We start from the raw sequence: 22,118 nt of genomic DNA on the forward strand, positions 1-22,118 counted from the left end.
CTCGCTCACTCCTGCTCACCCCTCATCGTTCTCTCCTTCTCTTTTTGTGTTGAAAACTATTCTTGAATTTTATTTGTTTATTCACATTTTTCCAAAAAAAAAATTAAAAACAAAATTTGTTAGTTAGTTGTATCCTTTATTAGTTACCTAACAAACTAACAAAGTTGTATCATATATTTTATATAAATAACTTATTTTTAATGTATATTAAAATTAAAAAAAATAAAGGTTAAATTATACAGTTAGTTTTTATATTTTTGATAAAATTGTAAATTGGTCTCTATACTTTAAAAATTTATAATTAGGTTCCTAAAGAGAATTAAAATTTGTAATTTAATTCCCGTCGTTCAAAAAGTGTTTAATTTAATAGAATATTCTCAATATATTCTCTAATTTAACAGAATATTCTCAGCATATGCTAAGAATATTCTGTTAAATCAAATATTTTTGAACAACAGATACTAAATTATAAATTTTAATTCTCTTTAGGATCTAATTACAAATTTTTAAAATATAAAGACCCATTTACAATTTCATTAAAAATATAAGGATTAACAGTATAATTTAACCAAAAATAAAAGACATATACTAAGAATATTCTATTAAATCAAATATTTTTGAACAACGAAAATTAAATTATAAATTTTAATTTTCTTTAAGACGTAATTACAAATTTTTAAAATATAAAGATTCATTTACAATTTCATTAAAAATATAGGAATAACAGTATAATTTAACCAAAAATAAAAGACACCTACTGAAAGACACCAACAGAAAAAAAGACACCCATTGAAAATGTGTAAACACTAAACTCTCAACCTCAGCTCTTCGCACTCTCTTCTAATCTTCTTCCACCCTCCGCAAATACATCTCCCACTCATGAGCTAGTTAGGGTTTATCATTTCATTTCAGATTTTCAATTGGATTGGTTTCGTTTCATTTCGTTTTCAGTCGAGAATAATCTGCTGGAGCCGATACCAGAATAGATCATATGAACCCCTCATTGACGAAGAAGCCTTTTGTGCTGCTCTGCATCGTTCTCTGCACGTTCTTCACTTTCGTCCTCTCTGAGGATTCTGAGAAGAATGCCTTTCGGGAGCGCGAAGCCTCCGAAGACACTCTCGGATACCCCGAAATGTACGATTTGCCCCCAATTTTTGCTCTCTGATTGACTCATTGCTTCTTCATTTCCATGATTTCATGAATTAGACTTTGATTTCACAATTTTGTCCCTTTTAATTTGACTCTTTTTTTTTCCCTTGGAATAGAGATGAGGATGCGTTGGTGAATTCGAAATGCCCTAAGAATTTGGAGCTGAGATGGCAAACGGAAGTTAGTTCTAGTATATATGCGACCCCATTGATTTCTGATATTAACAGGTAAATTCGTTGTTCGGAAAATTGCTACTCTTTTTTGGTATTTGGTCAGTGAATTCTAGTGTGGGTGGACAGGTTTGATTCACAAAATGTCTAGATTTTGTTGTGTTCAGTAGCTGTGTTCTTACTTAGCTTATTGTTGGGACTTTTACTTGTATGACGATGTGCTTTTTTCTTTCTCGTATTTTTATGGGCAGCGATGGGAAGCTTGAGATTGTGGTTCCATCCTTTGTACACTACCTTGAAGTTCTGGAAGGTTCAGATGGTGACAAAATGCCAGGTAAATTATTCTTGGCTGTTTTCTTTGTCATGATAAGCTTAGCATCAGTTAGTGACTTGTGAATTTTTAACTTTTAAATTCAATTACAATCTAGAAAAGGAGGTATAAATAGAGACACGATGTTTGATTTGAAGGAGGAGGTACATATATGGTGGGGGAGCTTACGCAGAATGAAACTTGGCATTCTAACTTTTAGGTATTAAGCTACCCTTGAGTAGAAGGGCTAATTTTTTATGAAGAGGGGGTGAATGATATGCTTGAGCTTGGAAGATTTATTAGTGATATGATACAAATGATGATATTCATATTAGTTTTCTCTTAGGTAAATTAAGTTTGCTTCTATTTGATAATGTTGGAGGTAGGCTCGATGTTAGCACGGATTTAGCCTCCTTATATGGAAGAGCATTGTTTTTAAAGAGTCTAAGTTAGTATTTGTTTTGCCATAGGAATATAGAGTTAGATCAATATCTATAAGTGTCTATAAGTATGATCAAAGAGAAGGACTCAGAAGGAGATGTTTTGACTTTTGAATGAGTCTAGCTTATGGCAACATTGGTGGTCCTTACCCTATTTTGTGTCACTTCTGGGAGCACACATAGTGGTTTACCCATTTAACAATTCCAGCTACACACCATGTTACATATTATATTTATATGCATAGGTTTTTTCTCTGTCTGATAAAAATGAGAACTTATTAAGATGAGACAGAGATTAGAGTATAAGATTTCCTCATGACAATAAGCAATGGGATAAACAAGCAATAAATCAAAAGATCAAAGCTTTCCAGCCCCTTGGCATATTAGAAAGAGACTCCTCTAAATAGATCATGCTACATACTGGTATTGACATGCCATTAGTAAAGTTGTATTGTCGATTCTTGTCATGGAGGTTTGTAATTAGTTTTATATTGGCTGTGTAACACAGCCTCCCCTCTCACCCAGCTTCAAAAGGCTATGTAAGGCTTCGAGGAAAAAAAAATAGCATAAGATAACCACATTGGCAGAATTGCTCTTGGTAGTTGGTGGTAAAGAGGACTGATGCAAATGTGCGTTTCAGACTAGTCGAACCAATCACAAATGCTTAAGGTCACACCTTGTCCCTATTGTGGTAGATGTGAATTTTTTGGTCTGAACTAGTCTTCTCAATTGCTTTGTAGGCTGGCCTGCTTTCCACCAATCAACTGTGCATTCTAGTCCTCTACTATATGACATTGACAAAGATGGGGTGAGAGAAATAGCTTTGGCAACCTACAATGGTGAAGTGCTGTTTTTCAGGTGGCTTTTTTTCCCCTAAGCTTCTCTTATTTGTGAATTTTAAAAAGATTTTAATAAGCTATATATTGTAGGGTTTCTGGCTATATGATGTCAGATAAGCTGGTGGTCCCACGTAGGAAAGTGGCAAAAAATTGGTATGTGGGTTTGAACGCTGACCCAGTTGATCGATCTCATCCAGATGTTCATGATGATCAACTTGCTGAAGAAGCCACTATATTTAATTCTATGGCTCGTAAGTTTCATTTATTTTTTATTTTTATTTTTTTCCCATTTTCACTACTTCGATAATTGTTGCATATGGGTTACAGCTCTTGATTTTTCTTACCTAATGAGTAGCTTTGAGCAGATGATTCTACCATTCTGTATACTGTTGCCCTCTATGTGATAGTGAAATTTTAAATAGAATTTGGGATATAATTTATCTGTGGTCTGTGGATAATGATTTTGCTTGTAGAAACTAATGGGAGGCACAAAGTCAACTCTTCAGCTGCCACATCAACGGAAAACCACCATGAAACACCCAGTGTGTCTAATCCAGAGCATGTAAAGCAAACAAATGGAACTCAAGTAGAAGAGAATAGTAAGATGCCAAAAACAGCTGGTAATTCCTCTGGGAATGCTGGTGTTCAGATGCCGGCAAATGCTGATAATTCATCTGTGAATGCTGGTATTCAGATGCCATCAAATGCTGATAATTCCTCTGCGAATGCTGGTATTCAGATACCAGCAAATGCTGATAATTCCTCTGTGAATGCTGGTATTAAGATGCCAGGAAATGCTGATAATTCCTCCATGGGTGCTGGGTCAGTGGAAGCTGCTAAAACAGATAACCAAACTAGCACAAAGAGACGCCTGCTGGAGGTTAATTCCAAAGGAGAAGAGCTAGGTGGCTCTGAATCCAAAGAGGGTAATGAGGGTAACCATGCTGCAACTGTCGAGAATGATGAAGGCCTGGAAGCAGATGCTGATTCATCTTTTGAGCTATTTCGCAACAGCGATGAACTGGCTGATGAATATAACTATGATTATGATGATTATGTTGATGAATCAATGTGGGGTGACGAAGAATGGACTGAAGTTAATCATGAGAAATTAGAGGATTATGTGAATGTTGACTCACATATCTTGTGCACTCCTGTGAGTTCCTGGTTTGCCTTGTGTATAATATGAAATTTATTAATTCTTCATCTGCGAAAGTACCTACTATATAATGGCTCTTCAATTTATTCGTTCTATTGTCTTTGCCAGGTCATTGCTGATATTGACAATGATGGTGTATCGGAAATGATTGTTGCTGTTTCTTATTTCTTTGATCACGAGTGAGTCTGTCTTTACTATCATGTGTCTAGAATTCAATTACACAAATTGGTTTCTGGCTATATTTTTTTGTCGTCTTCCAACTTTCAAGTACACACGTCACAATTCTTTATTATTTAGGAAGTATCAGAATTTAACTTAGAATGAGATAATTGCTCTTTAAGCTTTCTTGCTTAAATAAAATTTGCACCTGGAAGGGGCTGCTAATTTACTAGTCTGTCAGTAATTTGCCACCTTTTAAGCTGACAGGTATTATGACAACCAGGAGCACTTGAAAGAACTGGGTGATATTGACATTGGGAAATATGTTGCGGGTGGTATTGTTGTTTTTAATCTGGATACAAAACAAGTTAAGTGGACTGCAGAACTCGATCTTAGTACTGATACTTCAAACTTCCGAGCATACATATATTCTTCTCCAACTGTTGTAGATTTAGATGGTGATGGAAATCTGGACATTCTTGTTGGGACTTCTTATGGACTATTCTATGTGCTGGATCATCATGGTAATTTCTGGACTATTCTAAATATTGCTATTCATGTGGCAGTTTTCTTATTTATGTTCAACATTCTTTGGAATTGAGTGATTTTTATTTCATATGTTTATATCTTGTCCAGATCAATTTTAATAGTTTTTTTCCCCTTAATCTCTCTCTCTCTCTCAAATAGGTAAGATTAGAGAGAAGTTCCCTCTTGAAATGGCCGAGATTCAAGGGGCTGTTGTTGCAGCTGACATTAATGATGATGGGAAAATTGAGCTAGTTACTGCTGATATACATGGAAATGTCGCTGTATGGACTCCAAAAGGTAGTTTGATATGGGAAAAACATCTGAAGAGTCTTATTCCACAGGTAACTTGACTTAGTATGTCAATCAATATCAAATTCTTAACCCTCCTCAGCACGTTAGTGAATATATCATGATTATGTGCACTGTGTGATATTACTAAAGAAGTGTTAGCTATGGGGAAAGCAATATCAGCATAGGATTTTTGAATTCTTTGAGTTGATGGGATACCTATAAAAGAATGTAGACTGCATTTTCAGTTTTTTACAATATTTAAGGAATGCTAGAAAAGGTAAGGATTGTTTGGTTTACATTTTCGTTTTTAACATTTTTTGTTTTCAAGATTTGTGGTCAAAGAAAAGTGAAAACAATTCAATCATATTTTCTTCACATAATCCCGAAAATAGTAAACAATGGAAATAGAAAAGATAATGAAAATACAGACCAAACAGGCCTTAAAATTGTAATCTAGTTCCAAAATATTTGGTTGAATTTCTTTGTAGCAAATTTTATATTTAGATAGTGCTATTGGATGGTTGGGTTACTTTAAAAGACTAGAAACAACAGGAGAACAAAGCAGGGACTGTTAAAATACCAGTGGTTCTGTCTTAGTCCTTCAAGTTTAGTTGGGGAATCGGTTTCCTATCGTTAATGTAAAAATACTAAACTAATTGTAGGTACAAGTTATGCGATGCATTCCCCTCAAATTTGAACTCACAATTTCACTTGATTTTATTTTCTTAAGGGCCCAACTATAGGTGATGTCGATGGGGATGGCCATACTGAGCTTGTTGTGGCAACACTATCTGGGAAGATTCATGTTCTTGATGGCAAGGATGGGGGATCTATTGGGAGGTATCCATATCAAACACATGGGAGAGTGATGAATCAAGTTCTTCTAATTGATTTAAGTAAACCCAAGGAGAAAAAGAAGGGATTGACTATTGTTACTACATCATTTGATGGTTATTTGTACCTCATTGATGGGCCTACTGGCTGTGCTGATGTTGTTGATATTGGTGAAACCTCGTAAGAGATTCTTCAACACGTGTCACGGATTTCCTTTCTATCATATTTTCCTGAAGTTAACCAATAGTCCAATATGACTAATCTACTGTTGCAGATATAGCATGGTCTTGGCAGACAATGTAGATGGTGGGGATGACCTTGATTTAATTGTTACAACAATGAACGGCAATGTCTTTTGCTTCTCAACTCCATCGCCTCATCATCCTCTCAAGGCAGGATATACTTGAATTTTCAGATTTGATCCTTGACACTTTTGTTTTTGTTACTCAGTTGCTTTATGCCATATTTCAGGCTTGGAGGTTGCCTCATCAAGGAAGAAATAATGTTGCAACTCGGTATGGTCGTCAAGGTATCTATGTTACTCATCCTTCTAGAGCATTTCGCGATGAAGAAGGCAAGAACTTTTGGGTGGAAATTGAGATTGTAGATAATTACAGATACCCATCTGGGCATCAAGGACCCTACAATGTCACTGTTAGTTCTCAACCATATTATTCTATTCCTTTAGATTACTGTTTCTCTGGCAAGAACTCATTTCATCTCTTGCTTTCATATTGTGTAAATTGATCAGGTATCGTTACTAGTTCCCGGTAATTACCAAGGTGAGCGAACGATAAAGCAGAATCAGATATATGCTCAACCCGGTAAATATCGGATTAAGCTTCCAACTGTGGCAGTAAGGACCACAGGAATGGTATTGGTTGAGATGGTTGACAGGAATGGAATATATTTCTCTGATGATTTCTCGCTCACATTCCATATGCACTACTATAAACTGTTGAAGTGGCTTCTTGTCTTCCCTATGCTTGGGATGTTTGGGGTTCTCGTCATCCTTCGGCCACAAGGCTCAGTGCCATTGCCATCATTTTCAAGGAATATTGATTAGTGATAAATTACCTTGTATCAGGATTCAGGAGGTTCCCCAACTGTGAATGACTTCTGTGCCATATTGAGAGTGATATATTTTCATGGTATATGCCTTGGTGCTAAAGTGGTATTCAGTCAAGAACTAGTTAAAGGCTTAAAGCAGATCATTGATGCGGAAGTACTCGTTCAGCAAAATTAAATTTAGGTCTGGTTAAGAGATAGTTAAAGAATACAAAAGTATGAGATAATGGGATTTTGCCCTTAATCTTGTAGTGTAATCTAATACTGAAAAGATTCCCCTGGTAAGTTTTTGAGCTTCATTTTAACGGAATAGATATTTATAATCAATACATATTTTCTCGATGTTTTTCCATTTATATGTACATTCCTTTTTACCCCAAAAATCAACCAAGAAAAAACAATTTATCTGGTCCCCATCGGAAATTCACTAACATTGTAAAGTGAGTCGGATTAAATCTTAGTTTTCACAAATCACATGGATCAAATTGGACTTTGGATTTTTCTTTTCTACTCTCTCATGTACAAAAGCAAAAGCCAAAAACCTAGTCTAGTCTTTTGCGGTGTAATTGATATCACAAATATTTTGAAAATTAAATTACTTTTCCACAATTCTTTCTAAGATAATTTGTGATCGTACACAAGAGAAAAGAAAACACTAGCAGTTTAATCAAGATAATTTCTGATTTTGAATCTTACCCGAAAAATATAAATCTTAGTTCCCCTTTAAATTTCTGAGTTAGACTAGTGAGGGTTTGGACACAACATCACACTAATCCTCTATCTACCATGTATATCGTACATTTAAATTTAACATGCATGGATGGATCCTTTATGATGTTTACCTTTAAGTTGAATGATTGTCTGATTTAGTCAATCTCTCATTGCATTCTAAGATCACAACTTACCCTTTTCTCTTCTCCCACCTTTTTATTAAGACATGGATCACATTTTATAAATTTTAGTAAAAGGTTAAGAGATCATACCAATAAAGGTCGACCAACAAGAATAAAAATGGATGAAAGCCTTTTCTTGTCAATGAAGTTCAGTCTTTTACTATTTTGTTTACTTCCAGGGGAAAAAAAATAAAATAATTACTATGCACTAACTATACACTAATACACAAACTAGGTTTTAGAATTTGAATTACCTTTCACATAATGAGAGAAAATTGACTATTAATTTATGTGTTATTACAGGATTAGACAGCAGTATCAAAAATTACACTATTAATCTATCCAAACTAAATTTAAACAATAATTCTATAATAACTAATCAATTTAGGTTAGTCAATGGTCAGCTCACTTATCCGCTTAAGTAAAGGTTGGGCTAGCAGCAGACCTTTCAATTGAGTTCAGATCCGCAACGAATTAATTCTTAGCTTGTCGGATTAGAATATCGTGGACAACCAAAAAATTTTTATGTGATAACTAATTTTTACCAAATTGAAATATATTATTAATTGAGAATATTAATTGGCTTGAAGCATACCCTTTTTTTTTAGTCACCAAAAAAAAATACCCTTTTTTTTTTCCTGTTCTACTTGTACCATCTTGAAAATTCGATTAATTCAATTTTTTCCCTTATCATAAAGCTGCTTTAATAATAATGTGGTGTTGTGTGGTAAATCCCCTACACAGCTACACTATATAATTAGCAGAGTTTAATTACACGATATAAAATACAGCTTGATGAATTAGTTCTCCAATGTTAGAGGTTGCTTCTAGATTAATCTAGCTTCCTTCCTTAATCTACATGGTATAGCTTATATTCCTTCATGTGGAAACACTCTTTCATGTAAGTAGTTTGTTCATCAGCCTCTGCACTTTCTCAATGAAAAGAAAAAGTGGCGGAAAGAACAAGAAAAGACCATCTTTTCTTCTTTCCAATTCATTCATGCAATTTGAATACAAAATTAAAAATTTAGGTTCACCGCCTATCTCATTCTTATCTCTTAACCCTTTGTTTATCTTTTAATTTTTTTTTATAAAAAAGAAAATCTAACTGCCCTTTTCACGGTATGAACTTTGGAGTGGACAAAGTGACAAACAATGTTGCTATTATTAATTTTAAATTAAAAAAATATTACAGTACAAATTTTTTTATAAATCAAATTCAGTTAAATTGAACAATAAAATTTAAGTAAATAAATAATAAAAATAATTTTTTAATATAAAGTTAACTTAATTAAATTTAATTAATAAAAAATTTATTAGTATAACATTACCCTTTAAATTAATAGCTATACTATATCTATATATAGTAAGAAATTACTATATTAGCCAATGAGTTATAGCTTAAATAACATAATCTTCTCATATTCAATTAAAAAATTGCGAGTTCGAGTTTTCTATTTTTAGTAATAAAAAAAAAAAAAAAAAAGAAATCCCTATACTATATCCCTAGATCACTATATGTCTCCATCAAGTTCTCTTATTTGCGCCTTTTGTCTTGCCCTACTATTACTTTCTACAGAAGATAATTGCTCAATTTAAAAATATTATTTTTTCATAAATAATTTTATATTAAAAAATTTAGATATATTAATTTCTTTTATAAAAATTATTTTTATAATCAGATATATTATTTTTTATAGTCATATACATACTATTAACGAGAAAAGAAAATAATAAAAAAATAAAGATATAAATTATATTACGAGAATAATTATTTTATTATAAACTATATTTATATTATTTTGATATTTTTTTAAACAAGCGAGCTCAACACAATACAGTAGAGCGACAAAAGAATCAAATCTAAAACATCAAGATCCAACAAAATATATAGAAGATTATTCTTAGTGTCATCTCTAATATTGTCATTACTAACAAAAGGATCCAAACTACTTCACTTTCTATGATTGATTAAAGATTTTTAAAAAATCTCATTAACACCCGCTTTTTTATTATTAAAAATCTATTCGCTCTTTTCTAACCAAACGTTCCAAATAACAGCAAAAAGCATATGAGTCACTTGTTGCGCTCCTTTTTTTGTTAATAACACCTATTCAACTCTTAAAATGTTCTTTTAGTGAATTCGGAACAGACCACAACCTCCCAAAGTCATATAGCTATTGATACCACACATGTCAAATAAATTCACAACTAAAAAACAAATAGTAAATATGTTCAACGTCTTTCTTTAGTATTTTTCTTAATCATTTATTACTTTTGTACACCATTAAAATTTTAATTGTTCTCATTGGGAAGTATAGTAAACATATAAAACAAATTTTTTACGATTTCTATGGGTGCATTTGGAAATTAATTTCTAAATAAATATATATTTTGTTTTAGAACAAATTATATAAAATAAGAACTGAATCGATTTGCAAATTTTGATGTTTGGATTATAATTTATTGAGATTTTAATTGATCATTTGAATTTATAATTTTATATATTTTTATCTCTTGTTTTTTAGTTATATTAAATAAAAAAAATTAAGTGATCAATACTTTTTCATTAATTTTGCCTTAAATTTGAATTAACACTAACTATTTTTTTATTTTTTAAGACTAAAAATATTGACTCTGTAGTATAATCAATTAAACAATCCGCTACTACTATTAGGCCATTGTCGAACACAGCGATTCAACCACGGTTGAATTTCTAAATCAAATCGATTATAATTGTTTTTATCTCATTTTGAGATAACTATAGGTAACAAATAAAATCAAATCTAGTTCTTGACAATTCCAATTACACCCTATTGGGATTCCTTCTCTCAAATTATTTGTAGAATTATGTACCTCTCATCAAGGATATGATGTTGATAGGTGTGAACTCGTGTCTCGTTCATGGGAAGATTAGGATTTTATACCACCCATGATAAATTTCTTCACATGCCAAAATTAAGGACCACACATAATACACTACATATGACCTAATTATTTGATAAGATATATCTCCGTCAAAAACCAATATAAAGAATATTAGTTTAGTTGATTATCTTTCTTTCTTAAATTCGAGTTTTGTGGCAGTGAAAAAAAAAACTATGTTGGGAAAATTTTGTGCTTATAATGAGTTAGCTAACTCATTCCAAGTTTATTGGAGCACCATGAATAATTTCAAATAATGAAGATTAGAATAGGAAGAAATACGAACGATATGAGTTTATTAAATTATTTGCATTTTTTTTAAAGGTAATTTGTATGAAGTTTTCTATTTTTTTGGCTGTTCACAGTATCTCCTAACTTAATAGATTTGTTGTAGATCTGATCTCCATTTAAAAGTATGTCATTGGCTAATAAATTATTGCATATACAACACGAGATTTAAATTTTGACACTTACTTAAGCGAATGAGTGAACTGACCACTAAAGCAACTGAAGATAAGTTTATGAAATTTTCTATTGAAATTTCACTATAGAATTAGAACCGTTCGCTTTGGGATCATTTAGGAGCGTAATTAGCGTGGCAAAAGTTAGATTATTATGTATTTATACGTTACACATGCATTGGAAGATTTGCTTCCAACATATATGGATATTATGAAAAACACTTGTTTTATTTTCATGATGATGTCATTATGAAATAAACGTTGGTGCAAAATAATGCAAAGGAAGATGGCAAAAATGTTGAAATAAGTCTATCACAGACATGTTGGGGCCAAGTTGGAGGCTTTGTTTAAAGTGGCCTATCATTCCTTCCCTATCCCTGCATTTTGTTTTTTCATTTTTATTTGCAAAATAAAAATTAAAGCCTTTGATTTATGAATGTGATGTATATATGTCTGTGGGGTAAAGAGTTCTGAATGAGATTATTCTTTTTCATCATGTTTTCCTGTTGTAATGATGATGTTTCTTATGCTTTTCTTCCTTTTTCTTTTTAATTTTTTTTAAACTCATCTTATGTTACACATTACATTTAGGCATGGACTTATGCAAACGATTCTCTTTTCTGGTTTTTTTTTTTTCTTTTCTCAATTGGTATTGTTGTTCTATTAAAATTATGCTACTTGTGCACATAATATATTTATAATACGAAACATAACACTAATTTATAATTTATTTATTAAATAAAATATAAATTTAAACTTAAGTGGTATTTATACTTTTCATTAATAGAAAATAGAAGATAAAATGACACAATATTTTATACCCGAGAGATATACATATATATAATATTAGGATAAAATATAATTTTCATCTTTAAAATTTGTTAAAAATTTTAAAAATATATTTAAATTTTATTTTATTTTAATTTTATTCTAAAAATTTTCGATTTGCATCAATTATACCTATCATAGCTAAATTTTTAGAAAGTTTAGCATCAATCTAATAATAATACATGACATTATGTCTAGGTTGTTTGTGTTAAAAATTATTTTTGTAAAATTGTTGTTGAATTGATCTTATTTTTTTTTGAAAAATTAGTTGTCAATGATATATATATATATATATATATGTTTGATGCAAATTAAAAATTTTTAAGACAGAATTAAAATAAAATAAAATTTAAAAATATTTTTAAAATTTTTAACAAATTTTAAATACAAAAAATATATTTATCCTATAATATTATTTTTTCATGGAATGACATTTATATCCTAAAGATATACCTGTTAGACCTGTGTAACAAAATTTTGGTGCAAATGGCTTGTGTTATTATGGACAATTATTACCCAAACGTATATAGTTGGACAACATAATTGGATATAATGACCTCGGCAAATATTAGTGGATTGAATCCATGGATTAGATGCGCACACACGTCTATAGCACACTATTGCATTCATTGCCAAGGTAATTGATTTTCTTTTAAATAAATTAATAATAATTTTGATATATTGATACAAAAATGTTTTATCGATCTGTTCGTCTTGTTTAGCTTTTGATGAATTAATTTGGAGAAATAATAAACCATAGTAGTTAAGATAGCTAGATAGAGATATTTATGATTTTATGTGAATGAGACTTTAGCTAACTTGGAAAATTTGCAAGGACTCTAATGTCTAAGTGAATGATTTAGCGTGAATAACTTATAAATAATTCATACTAGGGTATTATCAAGAATGGATACAATGTCAAAAGCGTTTATTAACTTGGAGAGTAAGCTTTTATTATTGTTACCGTACGACTAGGAGTGTGTTTGAGACATCTATTGGAAGGGAGAAGCACGTTTAGATTTTTTGAAATTTCAATTTTTGGTTTGATAATTTTTTTTTTTTTTATGAAAGTAGAAGTAATTTTGTTACCAAAACCACGTTTACAAGAAGCAACTATTTTTAGTTTCTGTGTTTTTTTAATGGATTTTTAGCCATAGATACTAACCATTTATTTATCTTTTATCAATTTTATTCTTTATGCATATTATTGTATTATTTATAAAATTCTTATTATTTCTATTTATATGAGCTCTATTTTTCTATTATTTATTATTTTTTTTCAACTGTTTGTTTGATATTATATACTTTTATAATTGTGATTTTTGTGTATTATGTTTGTTATTATCTTTTTATAATATGATTTATTGATTCTATTAGGTAAAGTAAATTTAACAAAAAATTAACTGTAAATAATAATAATAGTAAAAAATTATAGCATATTAAAAAAATACTAAAAATACTAAAAATATACTATATGAAAAGATCATCAAGAACTTTTAAATTTGTTTCAATCACTATAAAGTAAATATTTAATGTTTTATTATTTTTAATACTCTCTTTTATAATTGTAATTCTCGTATACTATGTTTTAATGTAATTTTTTATAATATAAATTATGATTTCATTAAAAAAGATAAATTAAATAAAAAATTAATCATAGATAATAATAAAATCATACACATTGGATTCCAAATTAATATTAAGAATAAGAGTACGATGTAAAAAAACACTAAAATATCATTCTTACGTTAATATTTAAAAAATGTAACATATTTGATTAAATATATATATATATATATATATATATATATATATATATATATATTATTTTTATTTAAATATATATTTTGTCTATTTTTATATGTTATTTTTATTTTAGTAAGTAAATATTAATTTTATTACAAAATTAACTAATAAGATCTATTTAAATATCTACATTAAAATAATAGGATAATATAAAAAATTATTTAAGTTGATGTTTATTTTAGTAATTTTTTATCTAAAAGTGATTTTAAATGATATAAGCCAAACAACATTTATTTTACTATAATCTATTTTAATACAAAAATTACCAAATATAAATCACTTTAACACAAACTTACTTATTATCAAAATCAAGTTTACAAAATTAATTTTATGTAAACTCCTGTTTTTAAATTATAATCCAAACACACACTAGGTTGTGCTCAGCAAAAAGACAAGGGACTCATAATGGCTTTGTTGTGGTCAATGCCACATGAATTTATTTTTATTTTTTTTACTAATATTTGATCCATTTTAAATTTAAATATTAATTTTTATAATATAAAAATAAAATATTAGTCATATTGATTAATATTAATAAAAAATATTAGTTTTTTAACATAGTATGAATTTTAGATGTTTAGGAGTTTCTGAAATTCTTTAAGATTTTTTAAATTGCAGTTGGCTGAATAAATTTAGCCACATATGATAATCCGACCGTCATACCTAATCCTACCAAGAAATATGCATTTAAAGAGCGTCTCAGGACTACTAGAATTTGGATTACTATGGATGAATTTGATTCAAATAGACCCAAAAGATGCGAACTTTGCAAGTAGCTCGGCCACACATGTAGAAGGTGTCTCCAGGGAAGAGTGAGCATCGGTTCTGCACTGTTAGTAATGTGTAGGCTTGTGGTTATTTATTGTATTATTTTGTTTTCAGACTCATGTTAGTTTATTTTAGTATTATTTTCCGTTGAATGGTTCAGTTTAATGTTTATCTCCGTTATATGGTTTATTTTAAAGTTAGTGTCCCTTGTGTGATTCATTTTAATGACCGCTATCCTTGTGTGGTTTATTCTAATGTTGCTATACTACGATTATGGATTCAGTGTTATAAGATAGCTTGATTGTATATTGTGAAATGCATAACATCAAGAAAAATGGAACAAATACATAATATAACAACATGAAATACATAACAAAAATTGAAATACATAACATAAACCAAATACATAACAAAAACTGAAATACATAACAAAAACTCCTCAGAAGAGATGTGATCTGGTGAAGCAGCGTTGGGGCACCTGATCCGTCGTCCTCTCTAGGCCAAAGGGACCTCATCCTTATATTCGTCTCCGGCCTACTCCATCTCGTCCGGTCTGCGCTCCTGTGATGTGGATGGACCAGGCTGTGCTGGAGTGGGTGCTGCGAATGCCAAGGGAGGTGTGCCACCTAATGCAAATGTGTCATCCACAGGTCCAATAGGAGGCTCATTCAGATCCACATCAAGGTGTGTATGGGATCCAGCTATTGGAGATCTGCGTCTGGACAACTCATCCTCCTGCATGATTATGTTGATTTCATCAAGGAACCGTGACTCACCGAACTCTGCGTCAAGGCTCTCACTGCCAAGCAAGTCCGATAGCATCTGACTTGGGATAATGTACGTCTGACTCATGTGCATCGCCACATCACTGGTAGAAACCCCAACGAAATAGCCATCAAATCCTCGTCCGACCAAATCGCCACCTGCCTCAGCTCCTCCATACACATCACCGCAACCATAAACATCTCTTTGCCCACCTGTCTCACCTTCAGCTACCTAGCCCTTACCTCCCCCAGCATGACCACGACCACCAAATATGCTACTCCCACCCTAACCACCACCACCTCTATCATTGTGGCCCCTGTAAACACTCCTGTCACCACCGTCGTCCTCACCGCTACCGTCATTCTCTCCGCCTCTTCCTCCACGTCAGGTTCTACCTCAATCACCACCTCTAGCTCCTCGACGGCCACGACCTCTCTCCCCTCGCCGTACATGACCCCTCCCTCCAACACATCAATGGTATCGTCGAGGCACCTCCACTCACGCTGACTCGAATGTGTCCCAACACGACGTCTCCACTCAACACGACGTCTGTGGACATCAGGCACCTGGTCCATATAAGCAACATGTTCAGGACCTCGCTGCATCGCCTCGGCTAGAATTGCAACTGCCTTGGGGTCATTGATGAATGGATTTTTGACGGTTTAGAAATTCACTAATAAAATCTCGTTGTAAAGTATAGTTTCTAAACCAAGCAATAATCCTTTCATACAAAAAGTTGTTTGTCACTAGTACAAACCCCTAAAATTTATAAACCGAAGTATTGGACCTCGGGTCGTTCTCCCTAGGAATTACAATAAAGTGTCTTGTTATTGGTTATGAGTTATATTTGGGGTTTTTAAGCTTTTGGACAAGAAATATAAATGGCAAAGAAAATAAACTAACAACTAACAAAGCTCTTGGCAAGATATGAGAACTAGAAGTCCTATCCTAGTTATCCTTCTCAATTGTGATGAGAATTGTTCATTGCTACCACTTAGTTAACCCTTACTAAAGAAAGGAAAGTCAAGTGGATGAATTGACTTGAGCTACAAGTCCTAGCCAACTCCCAAGGAAAGACTAGCTTTAGTGCACTCCAAACCAATTAGCAATCTCTCCAATTATCAATCAACAAAGGAATGAGATAACTCAAGTGTCACTAATTACTCTACCTAGGCCAAGAGGAACAAAATCTAACTAATAGCTATAAGAGACATTTCATCAAAAACATAGAGTGCAATACAAGTGAACACATAAATTTGCAAGAATTAAAGAGAGATCTAACTACAAAGGCAAGAGGTCCACAATAGAAAACTAAATCAATCATGAAACAACAAAGAACTTACCAATTGCATTGAAGGAGAAATGTAGATCTACAAAAGAGAATTCACAAACTACAAACAAAGGAATTACATTAGAAGAAGAATCCTACAAGTGCAATAGAGGAGAGGAACGAAAATTAGAAGAGAGAATAAGAAGAAATAGATCTAGATCTAAGAACTAATCTAATCCTAATCCTAGAGAGAAGAGAGAGCTTCTCTCTCTAGAAACTAACTACAAAGCTAAACTAAACTAATTGGTAACTAACACCTAAAGTATGAAAAAGTCCCTTCATTCCCCCTTCAATCCTTGACTTAAATAGCATCAGAAATGAGTTGGATTGGGCCCACAAGGCTTCAGAATTCGCTGGCCACGTTTTGCTTTAAGTGAACCAGGTGGCAGCAACGACACGTGCGCGTACTATGCGCGTACGCGTCATCATGAGCAGTTCAACCATAGCAAATCTTATATCATTTTGAAGCCCCGGATGTTAGCTTTCCAACCCAACTGGAACCGCATAATTTGGACCTCTGTAGCTCAAGTTATGGCCGATTAAGTGCGAAGAGGTCGGCTTGACAGCTTTCCGGTTCTTCCATTTCTTCATGAGTTCTCCAACTTTTCATGCTTTCTTTCTTCATTCCCTTGATCCAATCTTTGCCTCCTAAACCTTAAATCACTTAACAAACATATCAAGGCATCTAATAGAATCAAGGTGAATTAAATTTAGCTATTTTGAGTCCTAAAAAGCATGTTTTCACATTCAAGCACAATTAAAGGAGAATATACAAAACCATGCTATTTCTTGAATAAATATGGGTAAAAGGTGATAAAATCCCTAAAAATCAATACAAAACAAACCGTCAAATTGGGGTTTGTCAACCTCCCCACACTTAAACCAAGCATGTCCTCATGCTTAAACCAAGAATGAAGTAAGGGTATGGCATTTATTCAATGGAAACTAACTAAATGCAATCTACCTATATGCAACTATCTAAATGAATGCAAGTGCTTGGTCAAAATAAATCAATTCCCAAGAAACATATATGCACAAGGGCTAAGGACTAGCAAGTCTAATCCACAATTGAATTGAGTTATTAAATATTTTTACAAACTTGCATGAAGAATGATGATCATAGGTGAAAACATGTAATTGAGCATCGAACCCTCACCGGATGTGTTTGCACTCTATTCGCTCAAGTGTTTAGGGTTGATTCACTCAATTCTCCTCTATTTCATGCTTTCCAAGATTTGTTTTTCTTCTAACAATCAACATTTATTTCATGCATGCATACAAGTATCATGAGGTCTTTTCATTGGTTGTAATGGGGCTAGGGTCAAGGTAGGATGCATATTTGGTCAAGTGAGCTTGAAATTTGAATCTTTGATAAGCTTAAACTTCCCACCTAACCTATGACATCCTATACAATTAAGTTCTAACCTAACTACCCATTTTCTCACTTTTTCACATACTCATGCATCCCTTTTCATTTCACAACACTTATGCATTGATCTTATTGAGCTTCGCTTTGGGGCATTTTGTCCCCTTTTTATTATTTTTCTTCCTTTTTTTTTCTTTTCTTTCTTTTTCTATTTTTTTTCTTTTATTTTCCATATTATTTTTCTTTTCTTTTTCTTATTTTTTTTCTTTTTATATACAAGAACCTCAATGCATAAGGTTTTACATTTGATCAATACATGAGTATGTACCCAATTCCCAATATTTACAATAATAATACAAAACTACCCTTTTATTCACCCAATGTCCCAAGGTTCCCACACTTGAATGATACACACACTCTAGCCTAAGCTAATCAAAGATCCAAATAAAGGACATTCATTGTTTTTTCGCTTTAAGGCTTGTAATGTGCTAAATTAAGAACAAGTGGGTTAATCGTAGGCTCAAATTTGGCTAACAATGGAAGATAAAAGGTAGGCTATTTGGGTAAGTGAGCTAAATGAAATGATGGCCTCAATCACATAAATGCATGAATACACAAAATAATGGACATAAAGAATCAAACAAATCAAAGATTACAATCATAGAAAGAGAATAATGCACACAAGAAGGAAAAATAAGTGGTTATAAGATGTAACCACACCGTTAGGCTCAAATCTCACAAGCTTGTGTTCTTAGCTCATAAATCATGTTCCACAAAATATATAATTCAAGCAAGTTCTATGAAAAGTTTTCCACTCAAATCAATTGGTGCCCTATAGATAGAAATCCTTGGAAAATTTCATTATTTTGACTAAGCTTATTGTGTATATATATGCAAAAATAAGAAAATGCAACAAAAATCCAAAAAAACCTAAAATGAAATGCAAAAGTGTTGGGATTAGAAATTTGTCACCCAAAATCGCCGACCGGTCGGACGACCTCCCCACACTTAAAAGTTTGCACCGTCCTCGGTGCACTCAAAGATGAGCAAGGGGGTACGGCGACTCTCCGGATTGCTATGTGTTCTTTCTTCCGCTTCCATGGTTGCTTGTGGTGCATTCATTATGAAAAACAAAAATATAACACCATAAGATGAGAAGATATAAAAGCAAGGAAGCATACATTGTTGGAATGAGGTAAATCACTAGAATGAGGTGAGTGAATTAGTGTGACATTAAGAAATATTAGGTGTGTGAATTCTAAATTGCGCGGTTTAGAATACACATTAGCATAAAAGCTATGTCACAAAAGAAGCATGCACTTCACTTATCCTAGTGTGCTTGAGATGCTTTAAGTGAACTTGTAAAGTAAAACAAGCATTACCGAAGCATAAAAGCATTCAAGCCAAACACATATGGATGCATATAATCATGAACACAATGCATTAAGGTAAATGCACAACATTATCCATCAAGAGATTGCCTAATCAAAGAATACGGTTCAAATCACATGGTGGCTAGCTACAACATGCAATTCAAAAGAGTTATAAGCTCGAAGACAATTCTCATCACTTGGTATTTTTCAAAAGGTAAGCATGAAGAACTCAAAACCAAGTAACAAAATATAACCTCAATCATAGAATCCAACAAAGATTATCTAAAAACATTCATGCTAAAATAGCATTTAGACAATAAGGGATATAACAATGTATAGTAAACAAAGTCAATACTCCAACACTTATGATGAAAAGAGAGAAAATAAAATGAAAGCTAAACTAAAACTAACTAATTAACTAACCAACTAACTAATTAACTAACTAAAATAAATGGTTATCCATGGTATTTGGAAGTGTTGGATGAGGGGTAGGAGAAGGGAAGAAGAAAGGAGAAGGAAAGAATTGGAAAGAGGAGAAGAAAAGAAAAGTGGATGGGAGAAAGAAATCCGCGCGTACGCACGCATGGCGCGCGCGCGTCGTTGGCTTATTTCGAGAGTGGCGCGTACGCGTCATGTGCGCGTGTGCGCAAGTGGGGTTTGTGCCAGAGGCACAACGTTGGCGCGGCGCAGGCACAACTCTCTGGAAAATGTATGGAGGTTGGAACTTCTCAATCCGCGCGTATGCACGCATGGCGCGCACGCGTGGATGGTCGAAAATGCTGGAAGTGCGCGTACGCGCCATGTACGCGTACGCGTGGATGGTGCTCTATTTTTCAAAAATTTTTTCTATGTTTTTGCACCAATCCAAGCATTCCAAACCTCCAAACAGCTACCAAAACACCCTAAAACCTTATTTAACATACTAAACTACCAATTAAACTCAACTATCTAAACAAAACATGAAATTAAACTAATTCTATCAATATGTACAAAAGAGAAAATGAAAGGATTTTACCATGGTGGGTTGTCTCCCACCTAGCACTTTTGTTTATTGTCCTTAAGTTGGACTTATGGGGAGCTCCTCATCAAGGTGGCTTGTGCTTGTATTCATCTTGGAACTCCCACCAATGCTTGGTTCTCCATTGTGCCCCAAGATTCTTCATGGATTGAGCCAAGTCTTGATGGAGTTCTTCACAAGCTTGGGGCTCCCAAAGTTGATCCTCTTCTTGTAATCCAGGATCCCACACTTTGTTTTCACACCCGTCTTGAGGTTGGTCATCATTATTAGTCCAACCGGGTGGTGAGTAAGGTGAATTCTCTATATAGTGGCCAACAATCCTCCTAGACCCATCTATTTGAGCACTATTCCAACCTTTATATCCCATGTTTGATGCATCAACCATAATGACCCTCGATTTGCAACGCCAACCACAAAACCTTTTTCGTTTACGCTTCATCCCACAAAGCTCCCTAAGTTGGCCATCCGTTTCAAGCAAACCATATTCAAGTGGGATAATAAAGCTAATAGAAATAAATTTCACCCACTCAAATGAAGGAGTAGATGGCAACCTAGGCAAAGACAACTCCAAGAGTTTTGATAAAGCGTATTCAATTCCCATCCTCCTTTTTCTAAGGATTTCCACCTCTTCACAAGACTTCTCAATTATAATCCTTTGTTCAACAATTTTATATAAACCTTTTCTCCTACTCAAGTCATAAATGGGAGGGTAAGAAAAATTTACCTCCACATTGCTTTCCATCTTGTTGGGAGAAGGTTCTTCATGCTCAAAGGATTCTTCACCACTAAGGTTTGATGCTTGATCTTCATCACCAAGGGAACTCACTTCTTGCTCTATCCTATCCAAGTCTTCATATGGAATATGTCTTGGAAGGTGTGCACTTTCCTTCCTAGCATCAATTTCAATCATCTTGGAGGGGTTTTCTTCAATTCTAGATTCCCATGGAGGCTCCGCATCTCCTAAGTCTTCAACCAATTCTTCCCTTTCTTCAATAATCATAGCTTCCTCCAATTGTTCCAATACAAAGCAACTTTCCTCATTCTCCACCAATCTCCCTTTTATGTTATGCTCTTCATTTGATTCCCGGCAACGGCGCCATTTTGACAAGTGAATTTTTGCCGGTATAGAAATTATCAAATGATCAATCGTAGTATAGTCTAAACCGACGCAAAATCCTTCATCAAACAAATCTACAATCTATATCCGAGAGTACTAGTCTCCCGAGTCGTTCTCCCTTGGAATTGCCAAAGTGTGCATCTTATTGATTTAGTAAGCCTTGTTGGAATTCTTTGAAGGTTTTAGCAAAGCAATGAGAAACAAACAATCAATTATCAAAAGACTTGGCTTAGGGTTGGCATTAGAAATTCTATCATTATAGTCCATTCAATGTTGATAACAATTAGGCCTTGCTTCATTTAGTTATCCCCTAGGTATAGAGGGAGGTCAAATGAAAGCAATCAACATGAGTCACAAGTCCTAGCTTCACCTTATGGGAACCTAGCTTTAGTGCACTCCAAGCCAACTAGCAATCCCTAATTCCAAATCAACTATTGATACAACTATTCAACTTCTTCCAAGGACCAAACCCTATGCCAAGTGTGAAAATTCTACTCCATAGCTAGTGTTGTCATTTT

General features: G+C 33.0%; 1 protein-coding gene across 1 annotated transcript; it reads left to right on the forward strand.

Moving 5' to 3' along the window:
* The first annotated feature begins 760 nt into the window (after window positions 1-760).
* On the forward strand, window positions 761-7,302 carry DEX1 (defective in exine formation protein (DEX1)). Its single transcript, XM_016328395.3, has 13 exons — window positions 761-1,137; window positions 1,269-1,379; window positions 1,574-1,656; window positions 2,813-2,930; window positions 3,002-3,162; window positions 3,385-4,067; window positions 4,179-4,249; window positions 4,497-4,753; window positions 4,917-5,098; window positions 5,779-6,062; window positions 6,157-6,274; window positions 6,354-6,536; window positions 6,634-7,302. Exons 1-13 carry the CDS (start codon window positions 992-994, stop codon window positions 6,946-6,948), a joined length of 2,712 nt encoding a protein of 903 aa, XP_016183881.1. The 5' UTR covers window positions 761-991; the 3' UTR covers window positions 6,949-7,302.
* The last annotated feature ends 14,816 nt before the right edge of the window (window positions 7,303-22,118 follow it).

The sequence above is a fragment of the Arachis ipaensis genome, chromosome B2 (genome assembly GCF_059453495.1).
Source record: "Arachis ipaensis isolate K30076 ecotype BB chromosome B2, ASM5945349v1, whole genome shotgun sequence".
Taxonomy (NCBI): Eukaryota; Viridiplantae; Streptophyta; class Magnoliopsida; order Fabales; family Fabaceae; genus Arachis; species Arachis ipaensis.

Excerpts from the sequence above, each read along its gene's own strand:
- DEX1 (XM_016328395.3), top strand. The coding sequence starts at position 992 with ATGAACCCCTCATTGACGAAGAAGCCTTTTGTGCTGCTCTGCATCGTT. Across the intron at positions 1,380-1,573 it reads TTGATTTCTGATATTAACAG|CGATGGGAAGCTTGAGATTG; the intron begins GTAAATTCGTTG and ends TTTTATGGGCAG. Across the intron at positions 4,068-4,178 it reads CACATATCTTGTGCACTCCT|GTCATTGCTGATATTGACAA; the intron begins GTGAGTTCCTGG and ends TGTCTTTGCCAG.